Raw genomic sequence first — 22,326 nt, 5'->3', positions numbered from 1 at the left:
GTTTCACGACCTTGTAAAACCAATAGAAACACTCTATAATGAACCCCAAAAGCGATTTTTCTATTTTTACTCGAAAAACACCCCAGAAAAATGCTCTAATAGCGACGTGAAATAATCAATATTCCTCAAGTTATAATGTTTGTAACGGGGTTGTTCAGCATAACCGCGCGAAACGTGACCGTATCACAATCTTCCACCCACCATGTCAGTGACTCCAACGAAATGATAGACTACAAAAGCACTTCCGGTGATCCCCTAATTGAAAGAGTGTCTTCGGCGAATCTCGATGGCTCTATTTCACTCACATGGTTATGGGAAATAATCCTACGCACAAAACGTCTACCAGGTAAAAATCCCTTCTGGAAAAAATCACAACTAATCCGGTAATTAGATGATTTAGACCCGAAAGTCCTTTTTATTGTCCTGCGGGACCGCCTGAGGAATCTCGAACGCGAGGTCCGCCAACATGCCTTGAGAGTCCTCGCTGATTTGATTCCAGTGATCGACCAGAATCTTCTAGACAAACACTTGGAGTTTCTCCTCCCGGATTTAATCGTAAACTTATCACATCTCGCACCAGCAGTGCGGAAAAGCACAATCGACGTCTTAAAAATCTATCTCAAACACAGTCCGTACCCGAACGAAGTTCTAAAAAAATTGATGACCGCAGTGCCTGACGATAGCCACTTGAAGCAAGGACTTCTAATGGCAATTCCCTATTTTTCAAGCCAGGTTAATGAAGACACTTTGGTTTTTCTGATTCGGCAGTTATTCGAAGCCACGAATCAGGATTTTCTTAAAGAAACCTCAGTTTGTTCTTTGATTAAGACACGATCGAGGCTTGGAACTGAGCGGTTTAATAACTTAATCGGGGACAAACTCAACGAATTTTTGGAGCTTTGTAACCAACAGAACATTCACTTGGAAGCGGTTGAACCGAATGTGATTCTCGAGACTGAGATTACGCTCGAGACGGGTCCAGCCATCACCATGAAGATACATGAAGAGGAAGAGGAAGAAAATTCTTCAAGCAATGAAATAAGAAGGTAACAAAAAAATAATCGTAAACAAATTTAACGAATGTTATAGACACACAGAAAGCGACTTGGAGATGGTCACTCGCAGCCCCCGCAAGGTGCACTTCGGGGGCGAAGTGGTCAAGATGCGGACTCCTGAGAGCGACTCCAACCAGCAGTCAAGTGACGACAACGATGTTCACACTTCTGTGATCATCGACCGGCCCACAAGCATTAAAATCACCGTCAGTGATAACGTCGCTGCTATCAAAACGCGGCATAAAAGCATGATTCCGGTGAGGATCACCACAGGATCGAACCCGCCAACTCCCCGGAAGAAAATCAAAGCGAGGAGATTGTACAAATCCGCGCCTGATCTTGGACGAAACTCCAAAATTCCACTACCCTCGAAGAAAAATAAAGAGAAGGAAAACGAGGAAAAGGTCAGGCGTCACAGTCGTGGCGAGGACGAATTTAGCCCGATTCCCATCCACGAGGAGATTGAAGTTTTCCATAACTTGACTCGAAGTCCACAAAGGCCTAACCCGGAATCGGGTAATGACACATTTACCAGTTTTCAGATTTGTCACGACAAAGAAAATCAGGATTCGGGTAATTTGTCCACTTGGGAAATTATCCTTCGTGATCTTAGTCATAAGGTAAGTAAGCAGCGTGTCGTGTATAAACACCTATAACTGGGTCAAAAGAAATATGAAACGGAATAAATTAACATAATTTTCGAGCGACTAGCCAAATATTTGCATTCGGGGGTAATAGCGTGCCGAATTTTCCCCGTATTGGTGAATTAATCAGCTATTTTAGGCCAATTTGGAAATAATTTTTTACAAATGTCATTGTTCATCGATTATTATATTAGGTTTTGTTCCACATTTTTCTGTGATTAAGGGGTGATAAAAGGGCGTTGACTTGGTGCAAGACCGTAACGTAGAGTCGTATCGAGACATACAATAAAGAGGGTGATAGGACAAGTAGATTACAAGTAGAAGTTTTAATTGCACTAAAAAAAACTTAAGACAATGAATAATATACAGGTGTTCCACCTATACCCTACAGTAGAAGTATTGGTAGTTCTAATTACGAAAGTCATCTGAAAATTTGTGTACAATAATAATCTCTTAGTTCCTGCACAATAAAAATATTTTCAAAATGGTGACACTTCCGGTTATATCAGAAATTGCTATCAACTTTCTTTTTTTAAAGAGAAAGCTATATTTTTTGATGCGTTTTTGGATTACTGGAGTTATTTTGAGGGTTTTATAAGTTTTTTCTATACCTAAATTTTGCCATTTACGGAATATTTAGGGTTTTAACTTTTTTTTGGATTTGCACCTTTCAGTTTAGAAATCGATAACTCTGCCATTTTTTTAAATTTGGAAATATTTTTTAGCTCATTTGAAAGAGGAAGCCTAAATCTTTCCTCTTGGGTTTTCAAATTTCAACAAATAACAAACCCCAAGTGTTTAAAGTTAAGTTTTCAGAACTTCAAGCACCTATAAATCATTTTTTAAATAAAATACCATAAGTTTTATTTCATTAAATTTAATTCTGCGATGCAGAAGAATCTGTATTAGCATTTTTTATACAGTAAAACCTCTCCTAACGGACCTTCCGAATAAGGGTCACCTCTTCACAACGGACATTTTTGTAGAAACGTAACAAAACCTATTTTAAAATTTCTACCTCCCGTTAGCGGACACCTCTCTACAAGGGACAATTAAATAGGTTTCTTATTGGTGTCCGTCGTTGAGAGATTTTACTGGACTTATGTTTAATAGTTTTTAAGTTACAATAACTTTTTGTTAAGATTGAGAATTCATTAGGCATAAGTCTTTTCTCATAGGCTGCTACAGAAACGAGAAAAAAAATGTGGAAAAATAAAGTTTTTTAAAGCAACATTCAATGAATTTATTTGGTTTTCACAGGACAGACTACACAGTTTTGAACAGAGTTTGTCGTTCGTTTAATCAGAAATGTTTTTATGGCAAATTTTGCAAAAATAGCTGTGATTAGTGAGAAATTTTCTACAATGTCAAAAAAAAACAACATAACTTGAGAATTATCACAAATAGGTAGGGAATGCTAATATAGATCGATGCAGAAAAAATTCTCCTTCATCTGGTAAAATAAAAAGTGGGACATCTCATTTTAAAAAATTAAGTTATGGGTACTTGAAGTTGTCCAAACTTAACTTTAAAATTTTTGAATTTATTAACTTTTCTTATTAATTTTGAACACACTGGAGAACAGATATAGGCTTTGTCTTTAAATTCTCCAAATATAATTTCAAACTTTCTAAAACTAAGAGACTTACAGATTTTTTAAGTGACAAGTGCAAATCCAGAAATTTTCAAAAAATCTTAAATATCTCAAAAACGGCTGAACTTAGGTATGGGAAATGCTGATGTAGACTTTCTAAAAATAACTCAACTAATCCTAAAACGCAGTAAAAAATATTTTCATTGAGCAGAAATTAACGGTTTATGGCTGAGTACCAACTTTCATATAAATATCTTTATTAGAACTTTCAATACAAGACGGAACAGGCTTTATAAGTATCTTCCCCTACGTTATTTTTCAGGACGTTTGGATTAAGGGTCGAGCTTTGGACGACCTCAACCAACTCCTGCGTAAAAACACGCCAATCACAGTCACATCCCAACTTTTCGAAAGTTTATTTTCGTGTGAAAAACAACCACGCCTCCAAACACGCGCTCAGGTCAGTCCCAATTTCCATTTTTTTCAAAAACCAACTCAATTTTCAGGAAACTCTAATCCTCACCATTAGCCGAATCCCTCCCCAAACTCTCACAGAAACCTATCCGCAACTTGTCAACGACTCAGTAAGAATATCGCCACCTCCAGGCGTCCGACTTTCCCTCCTCCTTATGCAACGAACCTCTCCCCGGAAATTCTTTGAGACTCTAAAAGTCGAACCAAAAGATCGCGAAGCTGCCCTTCAAGCTCTCATTGCCGCAACTCGGACTTTCCCAAGCTCGGAAATCGACTTAAATCGCGGAATTTCAATGGCTTTTGACGCTATGAAGGATCCAAAGCGAGCAGTCAGGCAAGCTGCGCTTGAAGCTTTGGCTAGTTTGGCTCAAGTGGCTGGGAACACGATGATTCTCGATGCTGTTAATGATATGTCCAAGGGCTTGGACGACTCGGACCACATTTTGACTATTGTAAGGACGAGATTGTCGCGGAGACAACTCCCAACTGTTGACCTGAACGGGAATGTGAGATACTCGAGTCCGAGGGAGCAAGAGGAGTTGGAATGGCTGTGTGGAGGTGTTCCAAATCTGACCAAAACCTCGTCTCTGAATTCGATCAAAGTGTCGAATTACTGGAAGCATAATTTACGACACGAAATGGTAGGTTTTTTGCCTGGTGACGTCAAACATGCAATGTCACGAATGGGTACAGGAATATTGATCAAATGCAGACAATATGTTGTTGTGTCGGCTGTATGCGTTGAAAGCTGTGTCTTTGAATGACTTTTTTGTCGGTTTTTTGACCCCACTTTGCCACAACTCAAAAATTTTTGCTTTCAGGAGGAGGTGAACGATTCTGTACCAAAAACTGAGAACGGGATCCTGTGTCCTGTCTACGTCCTGCGGGACACTTCGCAAGTCAATGGTCGGCATTACCGGAACTATGACAGGGGGCGGTCGAACTCCCCGCCAAGCCGGCAAGATAGCTTCAGTGATAATAATAAAGGGAAGAGATTTATCAGACAAAGTGACCAGTTCCGGAAGAGCTTTTCCTCGGAGCAAATTTACAATGGAAGTTATAACTCGTCAAGTAGCAGATCGTCAACTACTTCCACCGGTACATAGTTATAACTTGAGTTGAGAAAAAGTGTAAATTTTGGTTTAATTGTAGGTTCTTCCCGAAGTGGTCTTTGGTTGAAGGATTTTCGATCAGGGATTCCTGTTCCAATATCCTCTGATACGAAATTGAAATTTCGGACGCATAGACACTCCTCAGAGTCTTTTAGCGGGCCTGTGGTTGCTCAAGAACCGATCAAAAACAGGTAGGGAGTTGATTTACGAAATAAATGCTTTTTACTTCTTTGGTTTTATTTATTTAGTAATGAGTTGCATAATTTAAACCCGAGCACTTTTCAAGGTTGGATTACAATCGTGACATTTAATTTTATTACACCCTTGGTATTTTTCAAAAACAACGTTATCACACGCTAACAAAGCTTGCATAATTGATAGCAGGAGGTCCTCCTGTTTCAACATATTTTTGATTTTTTCTTTATTCGTGTTAATTTAATAGATACATATTTTAAACTATTGTGGGATTAATATTTTACGATTCAGCGTCATTAGGAATAAAATCAGCTGACAGGTCTTACAAACATTTCATATTTTCAATATTGAAGCACTACGTTACGACTAAATATGCGTTATTAGTTCTAAAGATGGAGAATTTTTCTACGGAGCTTTTGATGATTTTTATCAATTTTTTTTACATTCATATGACTTTTTCAATGCTACTTCTTAAAAAAATTTAAAAAATAGATAAACTGTGTGTTTTCAAAATTCATATTATAGGTAAACCTTGGCGTTCAAATTTCATAGCTCAAACTTGAGAGGTTTTCATTTTTTCTTGAGAAGATAGCAAAGTGTCTTTCACAGATTTTATGTTTTTTACTTATAGAAAAGCGAATATAAAAGTAACTAGTCTTGCTTTTTTAATAAAAGCCAAACAGTTTTTTAAATTTTATTTAGAACTTACCAAAATCAAATTAATTTAAATATTTAGATACATGGTATTTGCCGTCCAGCAGTTTTTATACGTTTGTCAGAAACCGGGTGAAAGAAGAGTAGATAAGAAGTTGTAGTTAATATTTTGTAAACAATTTTTAATGTAAATTTAATAATCAGAATTTAATTTTTAACTTAAAAAAATTAAATACTCGTTAATGAGAAAGAACACGGAAAGAACACACCTTGCACCTACATAAAAAAATTGTGATAAATTTGAAAATAAAGCTTAAAATATTTACAGCGAGAATTTCACTATTTCACAAAACTCTTTTACTTACAGTTTTACTGTACTTAGATATTAGTTTATGTTAGTCCTACCGTCTAAAAAATGTTAATTTTTTTAATTAAATAAACTAAATAGCTCAAATTTGACTCGCAAAATATGAAACAAACAACAAAGCAAGTTAATATAAAAGTTTATAAAAGTAAATCATTTAGATATTTTGAATTTCTAACTAGGTTTTTATTTGCCATGTAGCCTTTACCTAAGTTGAAAAATTTTAGGTACCACAAATCGATGAATGATTTTTAAAGTACCTTTCAAAATTTTATTTTGAAAAGTTCATTAAACTTATTGTTTCCTAATTTAGCTAAGTTTATTTTGAAATTGTCACGTATTGATGGCTTAAATGAAAAATTCATTGCCGTATGCATTTTCCGCGTATCCAGCGTTCTTTGTTCTCAAAACCCATTTTCTGGAACCCGCCGCATTATGTTAATAAATTATCGATTCCCCATTTCCCCAAACATCTTGCCCTAATTAATAATCCAGCCCCTCATACCTCGACCTATTAAGGTCACAGCGATGATTCGCTCGCATGTCCCGTCATAATTACACCCATCTTGAACCCATTTACGGACCCATCGAACTGTCGACGCACCGTTGAATCGATTTTCCTTCTAGCCCGTGTATGTGGGAGCGCATTAATTACAATAATAATCGATCGTTTTCTGCATACGTTTAAAACGGTTACTCCGCCGCGAAATCATACCGTGGAATAGTTCCGGGAATTAACCCCATTGCAGACCCTTATCACCCTTTGATATCGATACACGACGCATTCTGCCATCGACCTATGACCGTCTGCTTTGAGGCCACGCGGAGGGGCAGAGGTGGTCAAGACAATCAATGCGGCCGGAAAATTAGTCGGGAAACACTTTCAAGTGGGAAATGTTGTGCACGAACGCGGCGTTTTTCACTGGGAAAAGTGACAAAAAAGCCAATCCGTGGGGCCTCCAAGAGCAGAGCTGGTCATGGACATGGTGTAACTGTTTTAAGAGAAAAATCGCACCGGTTGATACGCCCATAAAGTATGAAGAGGGCACCCAGTGAGTGATTTAAGGCCAGGGCTTGACACCCAATGCTGTTATTTCTTGTAGAACGAAGCTGGAAACTCCCCAATTGACCCCGATTCGGTTGAACTCTACTCAAAGTTTCACCCAACAAATTCCTCCCCCGTCCTCAGGGTCCGAATCCTCGGGGTATTTCACGCCACCGGCGGAACACCACTTGAAGGAGGAGGAAGCCGAAGAGGAAAATAACAATTTGCAAGAACCTAACTTCCAGATAGTGGAGTCTGAAAATTCGGAAGTTCACGAAGTTGAAGATATTGTGAGTTGGTGGCTAAACCCTAGTTTTTTTTATTGACTCTTTTCAGAGACAATCCTCGGCAAGTTCAGCCGAAGTCCGTGAAGTGTCTTTCGACGAAGTCGACAAACAAGAAATCAAACGTTTCAGTTCGTTGGAGGACGTCGATTTCAGCGAAAATCGTCACTTTTCCGAACCTAGGAGCAAATCCCGGGCTGAACCTTCACTCAAATCCAGCTTACCCGAAATTTCGCAACGCAAGAACAACTCCGCACCCCCACTTGAACTCCCCTTAGTGCCTTACAAATCCCCCGAAAAAACCCCAATTAAAACCCAACTCCCGGGTTCAGTAGCCTCCACCGAGACCACACCCAAGAAACTATCGGTAAGGCAATTAAAACGAATTTTCCGTATTTATTTCGTGAAATTTTCATTAGGGTCAATCACCAAGACGTCTCTCACGGCGCAACACCAGCCTGAAACGGACGGGAAAATCGCCCAAAACCCCGGCAATCAGCCGGCCGAAGGAAATCCTAAACCAGGCTTTGGCCCAAATGGAGAGCTGTGACTGGGAGACGGTGATCCAGGGCTTAAACTCCCTCACCCGCCTCTCACACACAACCCCCGACGTCCTGGAGCCGCAAATGCACCAGATTTGCATCACTCTGGCCCGAAATATCAAAAATTTGCGGTCGCAAGTCGCCAGGTGTGCGTGTCACGCCTCGAGCGAGCTTTTCAATTCCTGCAAAAAGGGCCTAGAAATGGTAATTAAAATAATTTCTATTTCTATTTTTAAATTTTTCTTCAGGAGTTGGAGGAATTGGCGACGCCTCTCCTCCACCGCACCGCCGACACGAACAAATTCCTGCGCAGTGACGCGAACTCGGCCCTGGACGCCATGGCCCTTAACATGTCGGTGCCAAGGGCCGTGGCTGTGATTGCCAACAAAGGGTCCACGCACCAAAACGGGGTTGTCAGAGGGGCGGCGACGAGACTTATGAGCGATTTGGCGATGAGGCTCGGTGCCGAGAAGGTTTTTCAGTTCCCGAAGGAGACCAGGGATAAGTTTTTGTTGGTGGGCGCGAATGGCTTGACGGAGGGGAGTTTGGAGACGCGACGGCATGCCAAAGCGCTGATGTCGGCGCTTGTGGGGCACGGGATGTTTCACAAGGTTTTGGTTGAGGCGGTGCCTCAACACACGCTGAGGCACATTGCCAAGGCGATAGCCGGGTTGAAGTGAGGGCACTTCTTCCATTGTGTTGTAGGGGTAGAGATTTAAGTGTTTATGGTGGGGTTTTTATTTATATAAAATTTATGACGAAATAAAAATTACTGAAAAAATATTGGTTGTTTTATTTCCATCACTTCCCTGATTTAATTATATAAAAATTTTCCTCCAACACGCGTCAGTAAATAAAATTTAATTTCTCAACTCCATAATTTATCAAGATTTTAGAAAAAATTAAACACAATTTTTATTAAATTAAAAAATATTAAAAAATATACTAAAGACAGGTCATTAAATTAATCTGCAATTAAATGCGTGATTAAATCACGTGACCAAATTGGCGCAATTTCATTGGTCCATTTGCGTTGATAATTTTAACAACGAATTAAAATTTAATGAAGCGACATTAATTTAATTCGCAGTTAAATGCGTGATTCACTAATCACGTGACCAAATTGAAACAACTTGATTGGTCTATTTGCCTTGTTAATTTTAACAACGTGTTAAATTTTAGAGCTTTCTATAAACCGGCCCTTAGTATTTTTTCCACGAAGTAGGATTGTCTTTGCAATTTTTTCAATATGTTTACAACTTAATTTGTTTAAAATTAATTGAGTAGTGCGATTTGCAAACCTCACTTATAAACAAATATTTTTTGTTATTTTACAGTATTTTTTATGGTGTTTATGGTGGGGTTTTTATTTATATAAAATTTATAACGAAATAAAAATTATTGAAAAAAATATTGGTTGTATTATTTCCATCACTTCCTTCATTTAACGATATAAAAATTTTCCTCCAACACGCGTCAGTAAATAAAACTTAATTTCTCAACTCCATAATTTATCAAGATTTTAGAAAAAATTAAACACAATTTTTATTGATTATGTCTAGGTTAAATAATTAATTAAGGCGCTGATTACAAAAACACCATAGTTATTTTTGGCTCTTTTCATAGCTTAAAGCGTTCAAACGGGACATTATTTCTTCTCTTTTTCGAACGTTTTAGCTTAACACGATATTCAGCCACAAATTAGAAACGCAATTATTACGCCAAATTTGATATACAGGGTGTCTCAGCGAGTTGTTAAAGTCCATTAGTCACCTCTAAATGTTAGAAAAGTAATAACTTTTTCTTCCTAAGCCATAAAAATGGTATAATTTTCGATTCTAGCTAATGGTAGAGCAAATTTTTTGAAAAAAATGTTAGAAATGCGAATCTCGAAAACAGTCCTTCACAGTTAACCATCTAATTCTTATTTCCGTCTCTAGAGGGCTCCAAGCGTCCAGGAGTTTGGTTTTTTTGAGTCCGGTTAAAGTCCTTCAATTTTTTGAGAATAGATATCGCATTTATTAACATATTGCGTACAAATTTAACAGTTTGTATTAATTTGAATTGAATTAGACTGAAAAGAAACGACTTACTAAGTGCCTTTTGTATACTTGACTGAAGATTGCTATATTTCCTGTTAGTACGATCGTCACCAGTGGGCGCCGCATTTTCCAGCGAAGTGTTTTAAAAATATTTTCAAATATTGAAAAGTTTGTTTAAGCGAATACTAAAAATACCGACTCTAATAACTGTGACCGTATCAAATTACATCGATTTTTTGATTACGAGTGATTTTAGTTTGTTAAACGTTGGTTTTAATAAAATATGAAATTGTTTCTGTAGTAGCGTATTATGTATAGTAGCAACAAGGCAATTTTAGTGTTGTATTATTACTAAACCGGGAACATAACATGCAAACAAATTAACCCCATGAAAGAGGCGTAGAGATCGTGGGAGAGCAGCATATGGATGCCCCTTTGTGCGATAATTTATTCATGGTAGTTATTACATTGCTCTTCATTTAGTGATGTTCTTATTTGTTATTATGCATTTCAACTTGACAACTTCGGTGCTTTAATCATTTATTGGTAACGATTTTCGCGATTTGCGTCCATGGAGGTAAAAAAGTTCGGTTCGCGTGATTAGAGGCTTCTTAGTGCTTTGTGGCACCGCAGCCCCTCTCAAATTTCCTTCTAATGCCCGAATGACAATATTAACGCGGTGTGCCGTCTCAAAGGCTTAAAACGTTTTGAAAATACGAATCGTGGCCTGAATAGGAGCGGAACTGTTTGTAAGCCGAGACAATTATTGGCGTAACTCAACACCCTGTACGAGTATAAATATTTGATTAGTGCGTTGGGTTTTTTAAAGAATTCCAGTTCCGAGTACGATCATTAGGTGGGATAATGAGAATTGCGTGCTGGTGTAATGAGTAGGTCGAGGCGGTAAAAGTGGTAGCGCCATATAATAAGATGTGTCAAAGATGTGATCCACTATTGTGAAGAGGCTGCAAAGTCATCGCTCACAATGGACATGTAAGCTGACTATGCTATCATTACGGCAACACTATCACGTGTGTTAACAAACACCCTCTTCTTTAATTATCAGCGGCCGCGAGGCGAGATTTCGACGAGGGAGTGGAAAACGACCGAAATTTTTGCCATGATAATGGCACTTATATTTTGTTATTTTATTCTTTTAGCGTGACCTTCTAGGGAATCTAGGGTTTGTTTATAATTTTGCATTAAAAAATATACTAAAGACCGGTCACTAAATTAATCTGCAATTAAATGCGTGATTCAATCACGTGACCAAATTGGACCAATGAAATTGCGTTGTTAATCTTTAACAAGAAATTAAAATTCGCAGCTAAATGCGTGATTAACTAATCACGTGACCAAATTGGAACAACTTGATTGGCCTATTCGCCTTGTTAAATTTTAGAGCTTTCTATAAACCGGCCCTTAGTATTTTATCCACAAAATAGAACTGTCTTTGTAATTTTTTCAACATGGTTACAACTTTATTTGTTTAATATTTGTTGAATTGTGCGATTTGTGTTGCATTTTATGCTTCTTAAGTATCGTCATCGGCTGGCATTGCATGAATCCTTTAGGGCCGGTTTACAGAAAGCGAAATTAAGATTTAATTCAAAATTAAACTAATTCGAATTAAGTTGCCATTTAAAATGCATTGACAAATGTCAAGTCAATTGCGATAAAAATTTAATTGCCATTTTTGCCATGATAATGGCACTTATATTTTGCTTTATTTTATCCTTTTAGTGTGACCTTCTAGGGAATCTAGGGTTTGTTTATAATTTGGCATTAAAAAATATACTAAAACCGGTTATTAAATTAATCTGCAATTAAATGCGTGATTAAATCACGTGACCAAATTGGTCCAATTTCATTGGTCCAGTTGCGTTGTTAATTTTAACAACGAATTAAAATTTAATGAAGCGTCATTAATTTAATTCGCAGTTAAATGCGTGATTAACTAATCACGTGACCAAATTGAAACAACTTGATTGGTCTATTCGCCTTGTTAAATTTTAGAGCTTTCTATAAACCGGCCCTTAGTATTTTTCCACAAATTAGAATTGTCTTTGTGATTTTTTCAACATGTTTACAACTTAATTTGTTTAAAATTAATTGAGTAGTGCGATTTGTGTTGAATTTTAGGGTCTTAAGAATCGGCTGACATTACATGAATCATTTAGAATATTCTGTACTTTATGAACAAAAAAATTTTGTTATTTTACAGTATTTTTTTATTTTTCATTGTATTGTTTTCTTATTTTTTTGTAAATGTTTATAACTTTAGCGTATAGCTCGTTCTAGAAGTGGGAAAATTGTTAAAATGAATAGATTTTCGCTCATCAGGGGTCTGAATTTTTGCGGTTAGTTGTTTCAGTGAGGATGTAATTAAGACGGCAGCAGCCAGTAAAAGTGGCATTGCCACCGCACTCTGGGCGTGCTCGGCTCTGTTTACGCCCAGCCATTTCACAACATCAACACTTGCTCCAAGTGTGGGGATAATGAAAAATTCCTCATGTTTTTTCCATTAGAAACAATCAGATAAAAAGCGAGTTTATTATGTCTAAACCAAGAAACAGCAAATTGTTTTATCAATACCCGCGATCTTTAACAACATCAAAAGGCGATTAGAAGGGTCATAGACTAGCATTAGTTTAATTATCTTTTGTATTAATGAACATGTGTCATGTGTCAGCGGCTCATAAATATTGAACAAATATTTCTTGGCATAATGGTCGTGATCGATTGAACGAGCATTGTAAGATATTTCCCATAATGCGCGCGATAATTTGATTAAATCTCCCATTGTGCGAGAAAAAATAAACATCCACCTGCCAGTCTTTGTCCCTAAATTTTGTATGGCTTTTACTCTAATTAAAGAACAGCGAAGTAATGGCGGGTGTGAGGTGCGGTACAATGATGGCCGCCTTGACGTCTTCTCGACATATAAATACGATTAATATAATGCAAACCGTGAACATGAATCCCCTTCCGGTCGCTGACGGCTTTCAGCTGTCGACATGTTACCACAGACCTGTAATTTACACCGCAACCGGCCATTGTCACACGAAAATCCCCAACAATGCCCAAGTTTGTTTTTACTAATGTTGCAACATCTTCGAGCGAAAATTTTTCCAAGTGTAATCGGATTAAAACGGTCACCGCGATTCGAATTTTCATTCCGAACGACTGAACCTCAAGTGTCACTTTGATGAGGGAATACCATAGGTGGGCACTGGCTTGGAAAACGCAAGCGACACACTTAACGCTTGGAAATTTTTTCAAAGCTTTTAAACGGTGACGGGACACTTAAATTTCTGCATAAAAGACGGGAAACTTTTGTACCGGTGTGAATGACGGGATTATTAGGTCTAGGAGGAAGATAACAAGTTCAATTAGAATGTCATTGTTACACGAAAGAAGATTTCTAGTCCATAATAACGGGGTTTGCCAAAAATCTACATTGGGTACTCGAACTTATTTTTTGAGAGATACTACTATGAAATATTTTCCAAAGATTTAAAATTCTTGGTTTCAAAAGAACACAACGACATTTGTCTTTTTTTACATTTTATTCGAGTAATATTATTATGTTATTAATAAAATTTTTCGCAAATATGAACATCCCTAAATACAACCAATTCCGACAAGTTCAAGAAATCTTCGTAATGAGTTTGAACCGCAATTTTAATAATTTATTAAAAAAAACTGGTTTAAAAACAATATTTTTAAGTTAAAAGTTAATTTTACAGCATAATCTTTTACAAAAAAAAATACAATAAAAGGATGCTACTTGGAAAAAAATTAATAATTCAAAAAATTTCGAAAAAAGAATCTTGAAAAATTATCACAACTAGTTGATGTTGTACTAATTAGTTTTTTTGTAAGGTACGTAGTTTAGACACTAAACGCTTGATCCCACACTTTTGTCCCACTCTGAATAATCTATTTATTAAAAATAAATTGGCATTTTATCCTGTATTTGAAATAAGGGATAATTTAATGTATTTTTTATGTAGGTATCTTAAAAAAAAGTTTTAAAAGTCAGTGTTGTTTTGTATAGTTAGCCTCTTTTAAAGTGTTTTTATTGACACATTTCTGAATTGATTTTTCTGGATTTTTCATGAAAAACCCAAGTTTAAAACTATTTTGTTTAAAACTCATCATTTAATTCTGTCGATCTTAGCTTTTCTGTATTTTTTTTTTCAAGTATCAGGTACGTATCAAAAATTTTATCTGTTGTGAGTGCTCTTAATTTCGTAATTTATAACAGAGGTTATTTCTGAAATTTTCTTAGATACCTACAAACAATTCTAGCTGTCCAATGCAGTTGCAATTATTGACGAGTATTGTCAGTTTTTTTTAACATTTTTCTAAAATTTAGTATAAACTTTTTTCATTTAAAGAATAAAAAAAACTGTTTTGGTTTAATTAATTATTTAAAAATTACACGCAGTATCAAGTGTTAAATGTAAATAGTAGATTTTTAGTAGTGTCTAAGTAAATATCAGAAATAACAACAATTTGTTCAGCGTTTATGATGCAAATATTTATTATTATTATTATTATTATTATTATTATTATTATTATTATTATTATTATTATTATTATTATTATTATTATTATTATTATTATTATTATTATTATTATTATTATTATTATTATTATTATTATTATTATTATTATTATTATTATTATTATTATTATTATTATTATTATTATTATTATTATTATTATTATTATTATATATTATTATTATGTTTCAAACTTAAGATTAAATAAAAGAATCTTGGCAACTAATCAGTTTTAATAATCGAACGAAAAAAAATTTATATTTGAATTTAAAAGTAAATCTGTATTTACATGCGTAAAAAGGTTACATAGTAGAGAATTCTTGTACCTACGTGATAGGTGTAGGTACAGTCACGATCAAAAAGAATGACACCCCTAGAACCGCAGCCACAAATCTTTTCGTAATGATACGGTAAATGTGTGCTTTTTCTATCAAGCCCAGTTGACAGGGGTGTCATTTTTTTTGTTCGTGACTGTACTGTATAGTGTTTCGGCCTAGGGGTGTCCATTGGGAGTTATTTCAGAAATAACTTCGTTTTTGTTGATTTTTAATATTATTTTGCCAAAATAAAGCAGAAAATTCTAAATCTTTACAGTGATTGAAATAATTTCAAAAGTGCTGAAAAAATGAAATGTATGAGCTATTTTTTGTTACCAGTAACTTTTGTTAGTTGCTTCGATATTTTCAATTTTTCAAATAGAGGTGAGAAACCCTCACTAGCCAGAATTTCTACAGCCGTAGCCTCGCCTATCTTGCAGTATAATTTTTTAAGTTGAGTTTTCTGAATTTGTCGTAAGATTTGTGCTTTGAAGGCTCCAAATTTTCGTGTAATCGTGGATGCCGCTCGTCGACCCTTATAAATCGCTAATAGGTTTCGAGCCCTTTGTTTGTAGTAGATTATGTAAAAGTTCCGTGTTTGTGTGCTTTATGCTGTGAGAGCCGGCAGATGCCAAGCGGCTAGTTGCCGTCGACCAGCGTATAAATATTTCAGCAGCTGATTATTGGCCTCTGACCGCAACAACTCGGTAACAAGTATACTACAACACGATCGTCATTTTGAATTAAACATCTTCGTTTAATTATTAACACGATATCATCCGTAGAGTTTATTTGCAGTGTAATTAGAATAATAACATGTAGCGGGGACGAAACTCTGAGGGGTATTTTCAAGCCGTGAAGAGAAACGAAGAATTCCGACGGTGCGGTCAGAGGACGATTGTATCGTGTTTGGTGCATATTAATATGGTGTTAACATGTCTCTACATCGCACCCGCCTGCTGGGAACCAACAGACCCCTGCTGGAAACCCACGACCATCAAAATGTTCAAATTTCCGCGGAATTACAAAACCATGTTAAATTTTTACAGCTGGTCGTGGCAAACCTGTCAAAATTTCACCAACAACTCTAGCCATACAACACAAAAAACCCCCAACTAGCCAGAGCCAACTAGACCAGAAGGCCGGAGCGATTGTTTGAGAACTGTAGGGTATCAAGATTGGAGTGTCAATTCCACGCAGCGTTTTATACAAATGTTGGAAATAAAAGCAAATCTTTCCGAATGCAAAGTTCGATTCGCACTCAATTAATGTTATTGCGAGTTTAAATAATAAATTCGAAGGGAATCATAATTGGAAGCGAATCTCGTTGCTTGGTGGTTTATTGTTGAAATATTTGAAGGGTGAAAAGAGTGAAAAAAAACGAGCGGATTTATTGTCGATGTATCGGATGAACTTTATCGACGTGTATATCAAATTCTATTAATTGTAGAGAGTCGGGTTGGCCTTTTATCTGATCCGTTTTATTCTGTATCAATGGCCGAGCTATTAGGCTTGTATTGTGCCTATACTTCAGATGTTATTTAAGACGTAAAGAAGTGCCGCCGCCGCAGCAGCGAAAGGATATCGCATTCGAACCGTTACCAAATTTTATGGAGGAACAAGACACCTCACATTGTTATTGCAATTTCGCGACAGGTTCGCAGATACAGCGCAAAAGAGGCTCGCAGCGGCGGTGACATGATAAAGCAAATTAAAACTTTCAAAATTTTATTCACAATGTAACAAAAATAATTCAACTAAAAACACACATTTCCGGTTGCAATTTATTTGAATTCACAATAAATAGTCAATGAAATTAAGCCAAAATCTATCTCTGCTTCTGCAATTTTTAAATATTTTGAAATTATTGTTAGACATTAAAAGAGAACGATTGGATCTCTATTGGTTAACTAATTTTTAAATTTTAAAGTTATCGTACGTTTGGAAAATTTTAATAAGTACCTATAGTTATATTTTACAAATGAAATATTTTATTTTTTCATAAATATAAGAATTCAATGGAAAATATTTTCGTGTGAAAACAGATATAGATGTGTATACCTTTATTTATTCCATCAATATCTACAAAATTACATCATATCTTGAAAACTGTTGAACACAATGTTAATACAGTAAAACCTCTTAACAACGGGCACCGCTGAAAAATTTTTAATTGTCCGTTGTGTAGAGATGTCCGCTAATGAGAGGTGGATAATTTTAAATAATTTGAAGCATTATTCTATAAACTACTCACGAAATATTCAAATTTTTATCAGGAGTAAATATGTATGTTACATGAATTAACTATGTTTTATATAGCTTCAGGTTTAGCGTTTAATTCCTTCAATTTTTTGACCATGTTGATATCTGTAAGATTCGTGACTGTATAGGTAAGCATACTTTTATTAAATTTTTATTCTTATGTTCAAAATAAAAATGAAGTTATTAAGAAAGGAAATAAACAGATTTTTACTTCAAATCCTCAATTTTTCTCTAGTTAATTTTAGAAAACTTGTTTTTTATAAAAAAAATTATATGACACATAGTTTTAGCTATTTTTAAAAAATATTCGAAATATTCTTTAAATTTTCAAAATATTCAGACAGCATGAGTTTACTGTAATTATATGCTAAGTTTTCTCTTTATCACAGTCATCTTCAAAAATCTTTGTATCGCCGTTTTTACCGGAGTTTTTGACCGATTTTTGGAATGAAATTTTTTATTTAGGTATTTCTACAAGTGCCATGTCAATTTCAAGCACGACGTATGATTATTGAAGTTTGATGAAGATTTAATAAAAATCGAAACGTCGCGAAAAATATAAATTTTAATTACTTCCTACCCTAAATAACTAATAAATGATAAATATATAATAAATAATAAAGAAATAATTAATAATTTTTTCTGGTCATAATTTTCAAAGGCATAAATGTCATCTCATTATTTCTGCATTTTTGTCTTTGAAACAAATGTCTATTCTTTACACCACAATTAGGGACTTTTTTGTTCGTGTCCGCTATACAGAGCGTCCGTTGTAGAGAGTTTTTTAAATATTATTTTCCAATGCTTTTGTTACGTTCCTACAAAAATGTCCGTTTTGAAGAGGTGTTCGTTATTCGGAGGTGTCCATACAAAATTTTATTTTTTTTTTACTTTATTTACATAGAAAAAGTGATTTGGGGGTTTAAAGTTTCAGAAACGGGACTTAAAATGTTGAGGGTTGATTATCTACGTATTTTTCTCAGTCGTGATAGACCAAGGTACCTTTCTAGTGGTCAACATTTTTTATCGAATTTCAAAATTTTCAAAAAAAGTTTAAATAATTTGATATCGGTTAGACTTAGTAAGAAAAAAATTCAACAACCGAAATGGTTGCCGTGATTTGTGGTCAAATGTGCAAGTAATGTGAAAAACATTAATCTCAATTAGGCGATGTGAATAGTTGTAGAGGCTTCTGTCTGATTGTTTGTAGTATCCAATGTCTGGCTTCTCAACACGGCAATTAATTTGAGAATAAACCGTAAACAAACGCGTGGGAGTCTCTCCGTTTAAGTTAATTAGTAGTTGAAGGGTGAAAACGAGCATGCATCATCATCGTGGGGGGAGAGGCGAGGGCTCGCCTCAAACATGACACCCGGCCAGATTCAGAGATAATATATAAAGAGATCAGCGATCGGTTAAAAGCTGCAACTACAACTTTATTTACGAGAAAAAAGAAAACACGCCGCTTAATGTAGCCGCGTATTTTTATACGCTAAATCATAATCGGACGGCGTTAGTCAGTAAACGGGGACTTTAAAGCCGGGGAGAAAAAGACAGCTTTCCGGCGTGTGATGGATGAAGCCGTCCGAAAGCCGAGATGAAGTTGTTGTGGGCACCTCGTATGGGTGAGAACCGGAGTCAGGTCGGCCGATAAATTACAATTATCTGCTTACAGTGAATGGGCACTCAAAGAGAGAGACAGCCGCCCAGCTAAACAACGACTTTATTAGTGACACAAAGAGAGCCGATAGGAGAAACCGAAATAGGGAATCGCGGGACACATCAACACCTTTCACGTGGGCCCAAAATTCAAGCATTCAAACAGGAAATTTTTAAGGATGACTTGACAACATTCCATAAATCCGCACAAGTTTAATTTACCCGACGCTGAACATGTTTATTAATTATTATTAGCTTATGGCAATTAATGTTATCTCTAAATAACAGCTACATTAATACTTGTACAACATGTAATTACGCGGTGTAAGTCTAATCTTAACTCATCTAAACGGATAGATGAACAAAAAACTCAATGCAAATGATTACAAATTTACATTTCAAAAACGCTCACAGGAAGATTTATTTCTTTGTAAATTTAAAGAAGCCGCCACTTCGGTCTATTAAAAATTACACCTCGTTTACTGAAACCCAACTAAATAGAAAATGTCAGCAAGATTTTCTTCGATTAAAAAGTTATCTTACTACACCTTAAACATTTATTAGAATCAAGGCATGAGTAGGTACAACTTTCTGATTCTTTAAAGGTCTTAATTGCATATATTTTTATTATGATTTTAACGTAATAATAATTATTCTTTATTTTCGAGTACGCCATTAGCTTTTGAGAAGCACTTGTTTTTTAATACAACATTTATTTAGACTAGCTTCTTAAGACATTACGTACAGTTTTTCGAGTTTTACTAAATTCAGTTCGCTTGCACATTTCACTTGATTTTGTTTGTTTTTGAGCAAAATTTTGTCAAAAATAGGCTCAAAAATGTCAAAATTTGGTCGAAAAATGTGTTATTTTAACTTTTTCCAGGATTTTAATCACGTTTTTAAAATTATTACCTTAATAAACTAAGCTAAAAAACTACAAAAACTAAAACTCTCAAAAAAATATTATTCAGTTCCTCTTGATTTTTTTGATGCATAATTATTAGTTTTGTTCATTAATTCCAACTGGTATCCTAAACAAAATAAAATGTTTCGCTGTATTTGTTTATTATACCGCAATTTTTAATCTCACATTACAATTTATTTTGCATCAATTGAATAAGCTAGATTTCTTCCTCTCACATTTTGTCTCTAATGAAGGCTTTTCTTATTATTACTATGGCTTAAATAAATTTGGAAAGAAACTAAAAAATATTTATTTGACCTTTTCGTTAAACCGAAAAGAGAAATTAGACCAAAAATAATATTTTTCCCTAACTTTTTAGCACGTTAATAAGACAAAAATTCCATTATTTTTAGAATAAATTGCATTAGATTTCTTATCTGTTAATAACTACATATTATTCTTTTCATAAAAACGATCGTAATCAGTGAAACAAAGAAATAAACCTGGTTTCATGGAAAGGAGACATTCAAGTCAATAAAACTAAAATTGCAAAATATTTCTGTTTGTGTTTAAATTACTTGAATTCAATTGGGTGGAGTCAGCCCGAAAGCCAATCTGAGTCATGGCCTTTCAATGCGCTCAACCAATAAAAAGGCAAAGATAATGCATAGACAAAAAATTTCAAAGCGAATGTATTGGCCGATTATCGCAAGCTGGTTTTAAGATGGATTCGAGAACTAAATTGTTAGTATTTCATGCAATAAAAGTATTTTGGTTTAATTGGCATTATTTTTTTGTGTAAAAAAAAAAGAAGTGATTTGTTTTTTTCTTTATAAACACGCATTTTGTTTGCCTATTCCACTCGATCTTTGTTTTTGAGCCAATCTTCGTCATGAATAAGCTGGAAACTGACAATTTCTGACAGTTTAGTCAGAAAAGGTGTGATTTTAACATTTTTCATCACGTTTTTTAGTTTTTTGTAAAACCAAGCTGAAAATTAATTAATTAATTGAACCAAAACTCAAAAATTACATTTTTCAATTTTTATGTATTATTAAGAATTGTCAGAATAAATAAAATGAAACAAGAATCTTTTTTACTGTGTTATTTATTTATTATACCACGACAAATTAAGAATTAATCAAATATATACAGAGTATATATTTTTTTGGCCTTTTGTCAAAGAAAACATCGGACCAAATTTGAAAATAATTATTTTATTTGTCATTTGTCCCAACCAACCATTTCCAAAAAAAATCCTCAATTATTTCAAGAGATGATAAACAAAGCTTTTGAACTTTTCTATGGACGCGTCATTTTCATTTTGGGTGGCTGTATATCCTTCTTGCCGAAATGAGTTGTTACTAGTAATGTTTAAGTTTTTTAACAGGATGCTGTTTTCTACCGCATGTGAAGCTTTTAGCGTTATTTGGCTTTTAACTTGTATTTCTCCGAATCATTTAACTTTCTGTAGACTGTAATCAATGATTTTTTCAATGAGCAGGTGGCCACATTAAAGGAGAGGAGTATTTTTTGTAATAATTGCATCTTGACATTTTGTCGAGTCACTTTGTATGCGTTTATGGACTGGTTATGGAAAATAAAATTCTCTTCTCGTCAGACTAGCTCACTTGTCACATGCTAATAATCCCTAATTGCCGTTAAGACTACTAACGCTCGTCTTGATTGTTTGTCAACTCGGGAATATCCAAAGTGTACAAAGTATCTTCCATATCGTCTTATCTCGCTGTCAAATGATCATTCGATCGGAGATCTGTAGATGTAAATCGTTTCAAAAATCGTCTCATTGCCTCTTTGTTTCTCCCAATTGTGGAACGTGTCGGAGCGAGACGTCCCTATCCAACACACATCTTTTCCAGTCGACCAGGTAACTATTTATATGGATCTTTTAACAATTGAGTGACAGTCAAAGAAGCCGCCAGATGTACGTTTCTTACATGTTGAATTTTTTATTAATGATTTTTCATTTTAATCCTCTGTGACCCTTTTCACCTATCAGCGAGTCAAGCGCGGCCCGGTTTTTTCTCCGCCACTATTATTAAATATTGACGGGCGCAAATTATACGACATCACAAAATTTTTGTTTGTTGTGATACAGTTTTGTAGAGTGGCGTGTTCTGTGATAGGATCGAGAATGTGGTGCCGAAGATGGATGAGATAACTTCAAATGGAGAGCGAGAGCTCATCGATCTCTGCGCATTTTTGTGCATCTACCGGCCGTCATTATCAGCCATTAAATGCCGCTGACAGTCGGAGGGGCTATCCATCAAACGGGGCCCGGATTCCGAGACAAATGTCATCAGATAGCGGCACACGAAATTGTTTCTTCGATTATCTGACGGCACCCATCAAAGATGCAAATTTTTTCGTGTCCCCAAACCGTAAAATATCTAGCGCAAGCGTGACGCACAAAATTAGAAAGTTGAACCGGATTGAGACAATATCCTCAACACAAACACCACTTACAAGTTTTTTATCTCGTAATAAATTATTAATCACGCTAATCGCCTCTAAACCTTTTAATTAGTGACATATTTTCATACAACAAAATTGGATTTAAATTTTCAATTGACTGGTTTTTTTCCAT

At 35.3% G+C, this 22,326-nt stretch overlaps 1 protein-coding gene across 1 annotated transcript; it reads left to right on the top strand.

Moving 5' to 3' along the window:
- Window positions 1-162: 162 nt before the first annotated feature.
- LOC662572 (uncharacterized) lies at window positions 163-8,746 on the top strand. The gene is made up of 11 exons (XM_015979567.2): window positions 163-346; window positions 392-1,046; window positions 1,090-1,675; window positions 3,616-3,753; window positions 3,800-4,408; window positions 4,589-4,865; window positions 4,920-5,070; window positions 7,196-7,427; window positions 7,474-7,788; window positions 7,841-8,167; window positions 8,212-8,746. Exons 1-11 carry the CDS (start codon window positions 223-225, stop codon window positions 8,641-8,643), a joined length of 3,846 nt encoding a protein of 1,281 aa, XP_015835053.2. The 5' UTR covers window positions 163-222; the 3' UTR covers window positions 8,644-8,746.
- The last annotated feature ends 13,580 nt before the right edge of the window (window positions 8,747-22,326 follow it).

The sequence above is a fragment of the Tribolium castaneum genome, chromosome 9 (genome assembly GCF_031307605.1).
Source record: "Tribolium castaneum strain GA2 chromosome 9, icTriCast1.1, whole genome shotgun sequence".
NCBI lineage: Eukaryota > Metazoa > Arthropoda > Insecta > Coleoptera > Tenebrionidae > Tribolium > Tribolium castaneum.
Note: the sequence above shows the minus strand (reverse complement) of the source record. Positions and strands in the feature narration are given on the sequence as shown.

Excerpts from the sequence above, each read along its gene's own strand:
- LOC662572 (XM_015979567.2), top strand. The coding sequence starts at position 223 with ATGATAGACTACAAAAGCACTTCCGGTGATCCCCTAATTGAAAGAGTG. Across the intron at positions 7,428-7,473 it reads TTCACGAAGTTGAAGATATT|AGACAATCCTCGGCAAGTTC; the intron begins GTGAGTTGGTGG and ends GACTCTTTTCAG. Across the intron at positions 7,789-7,840 it reads CCACACCCAAGAAACTATCG|GGTCAATCACCAAGACGTCT; the intron begins GTAAGGCAATTA and ends AATTTTCATTAG.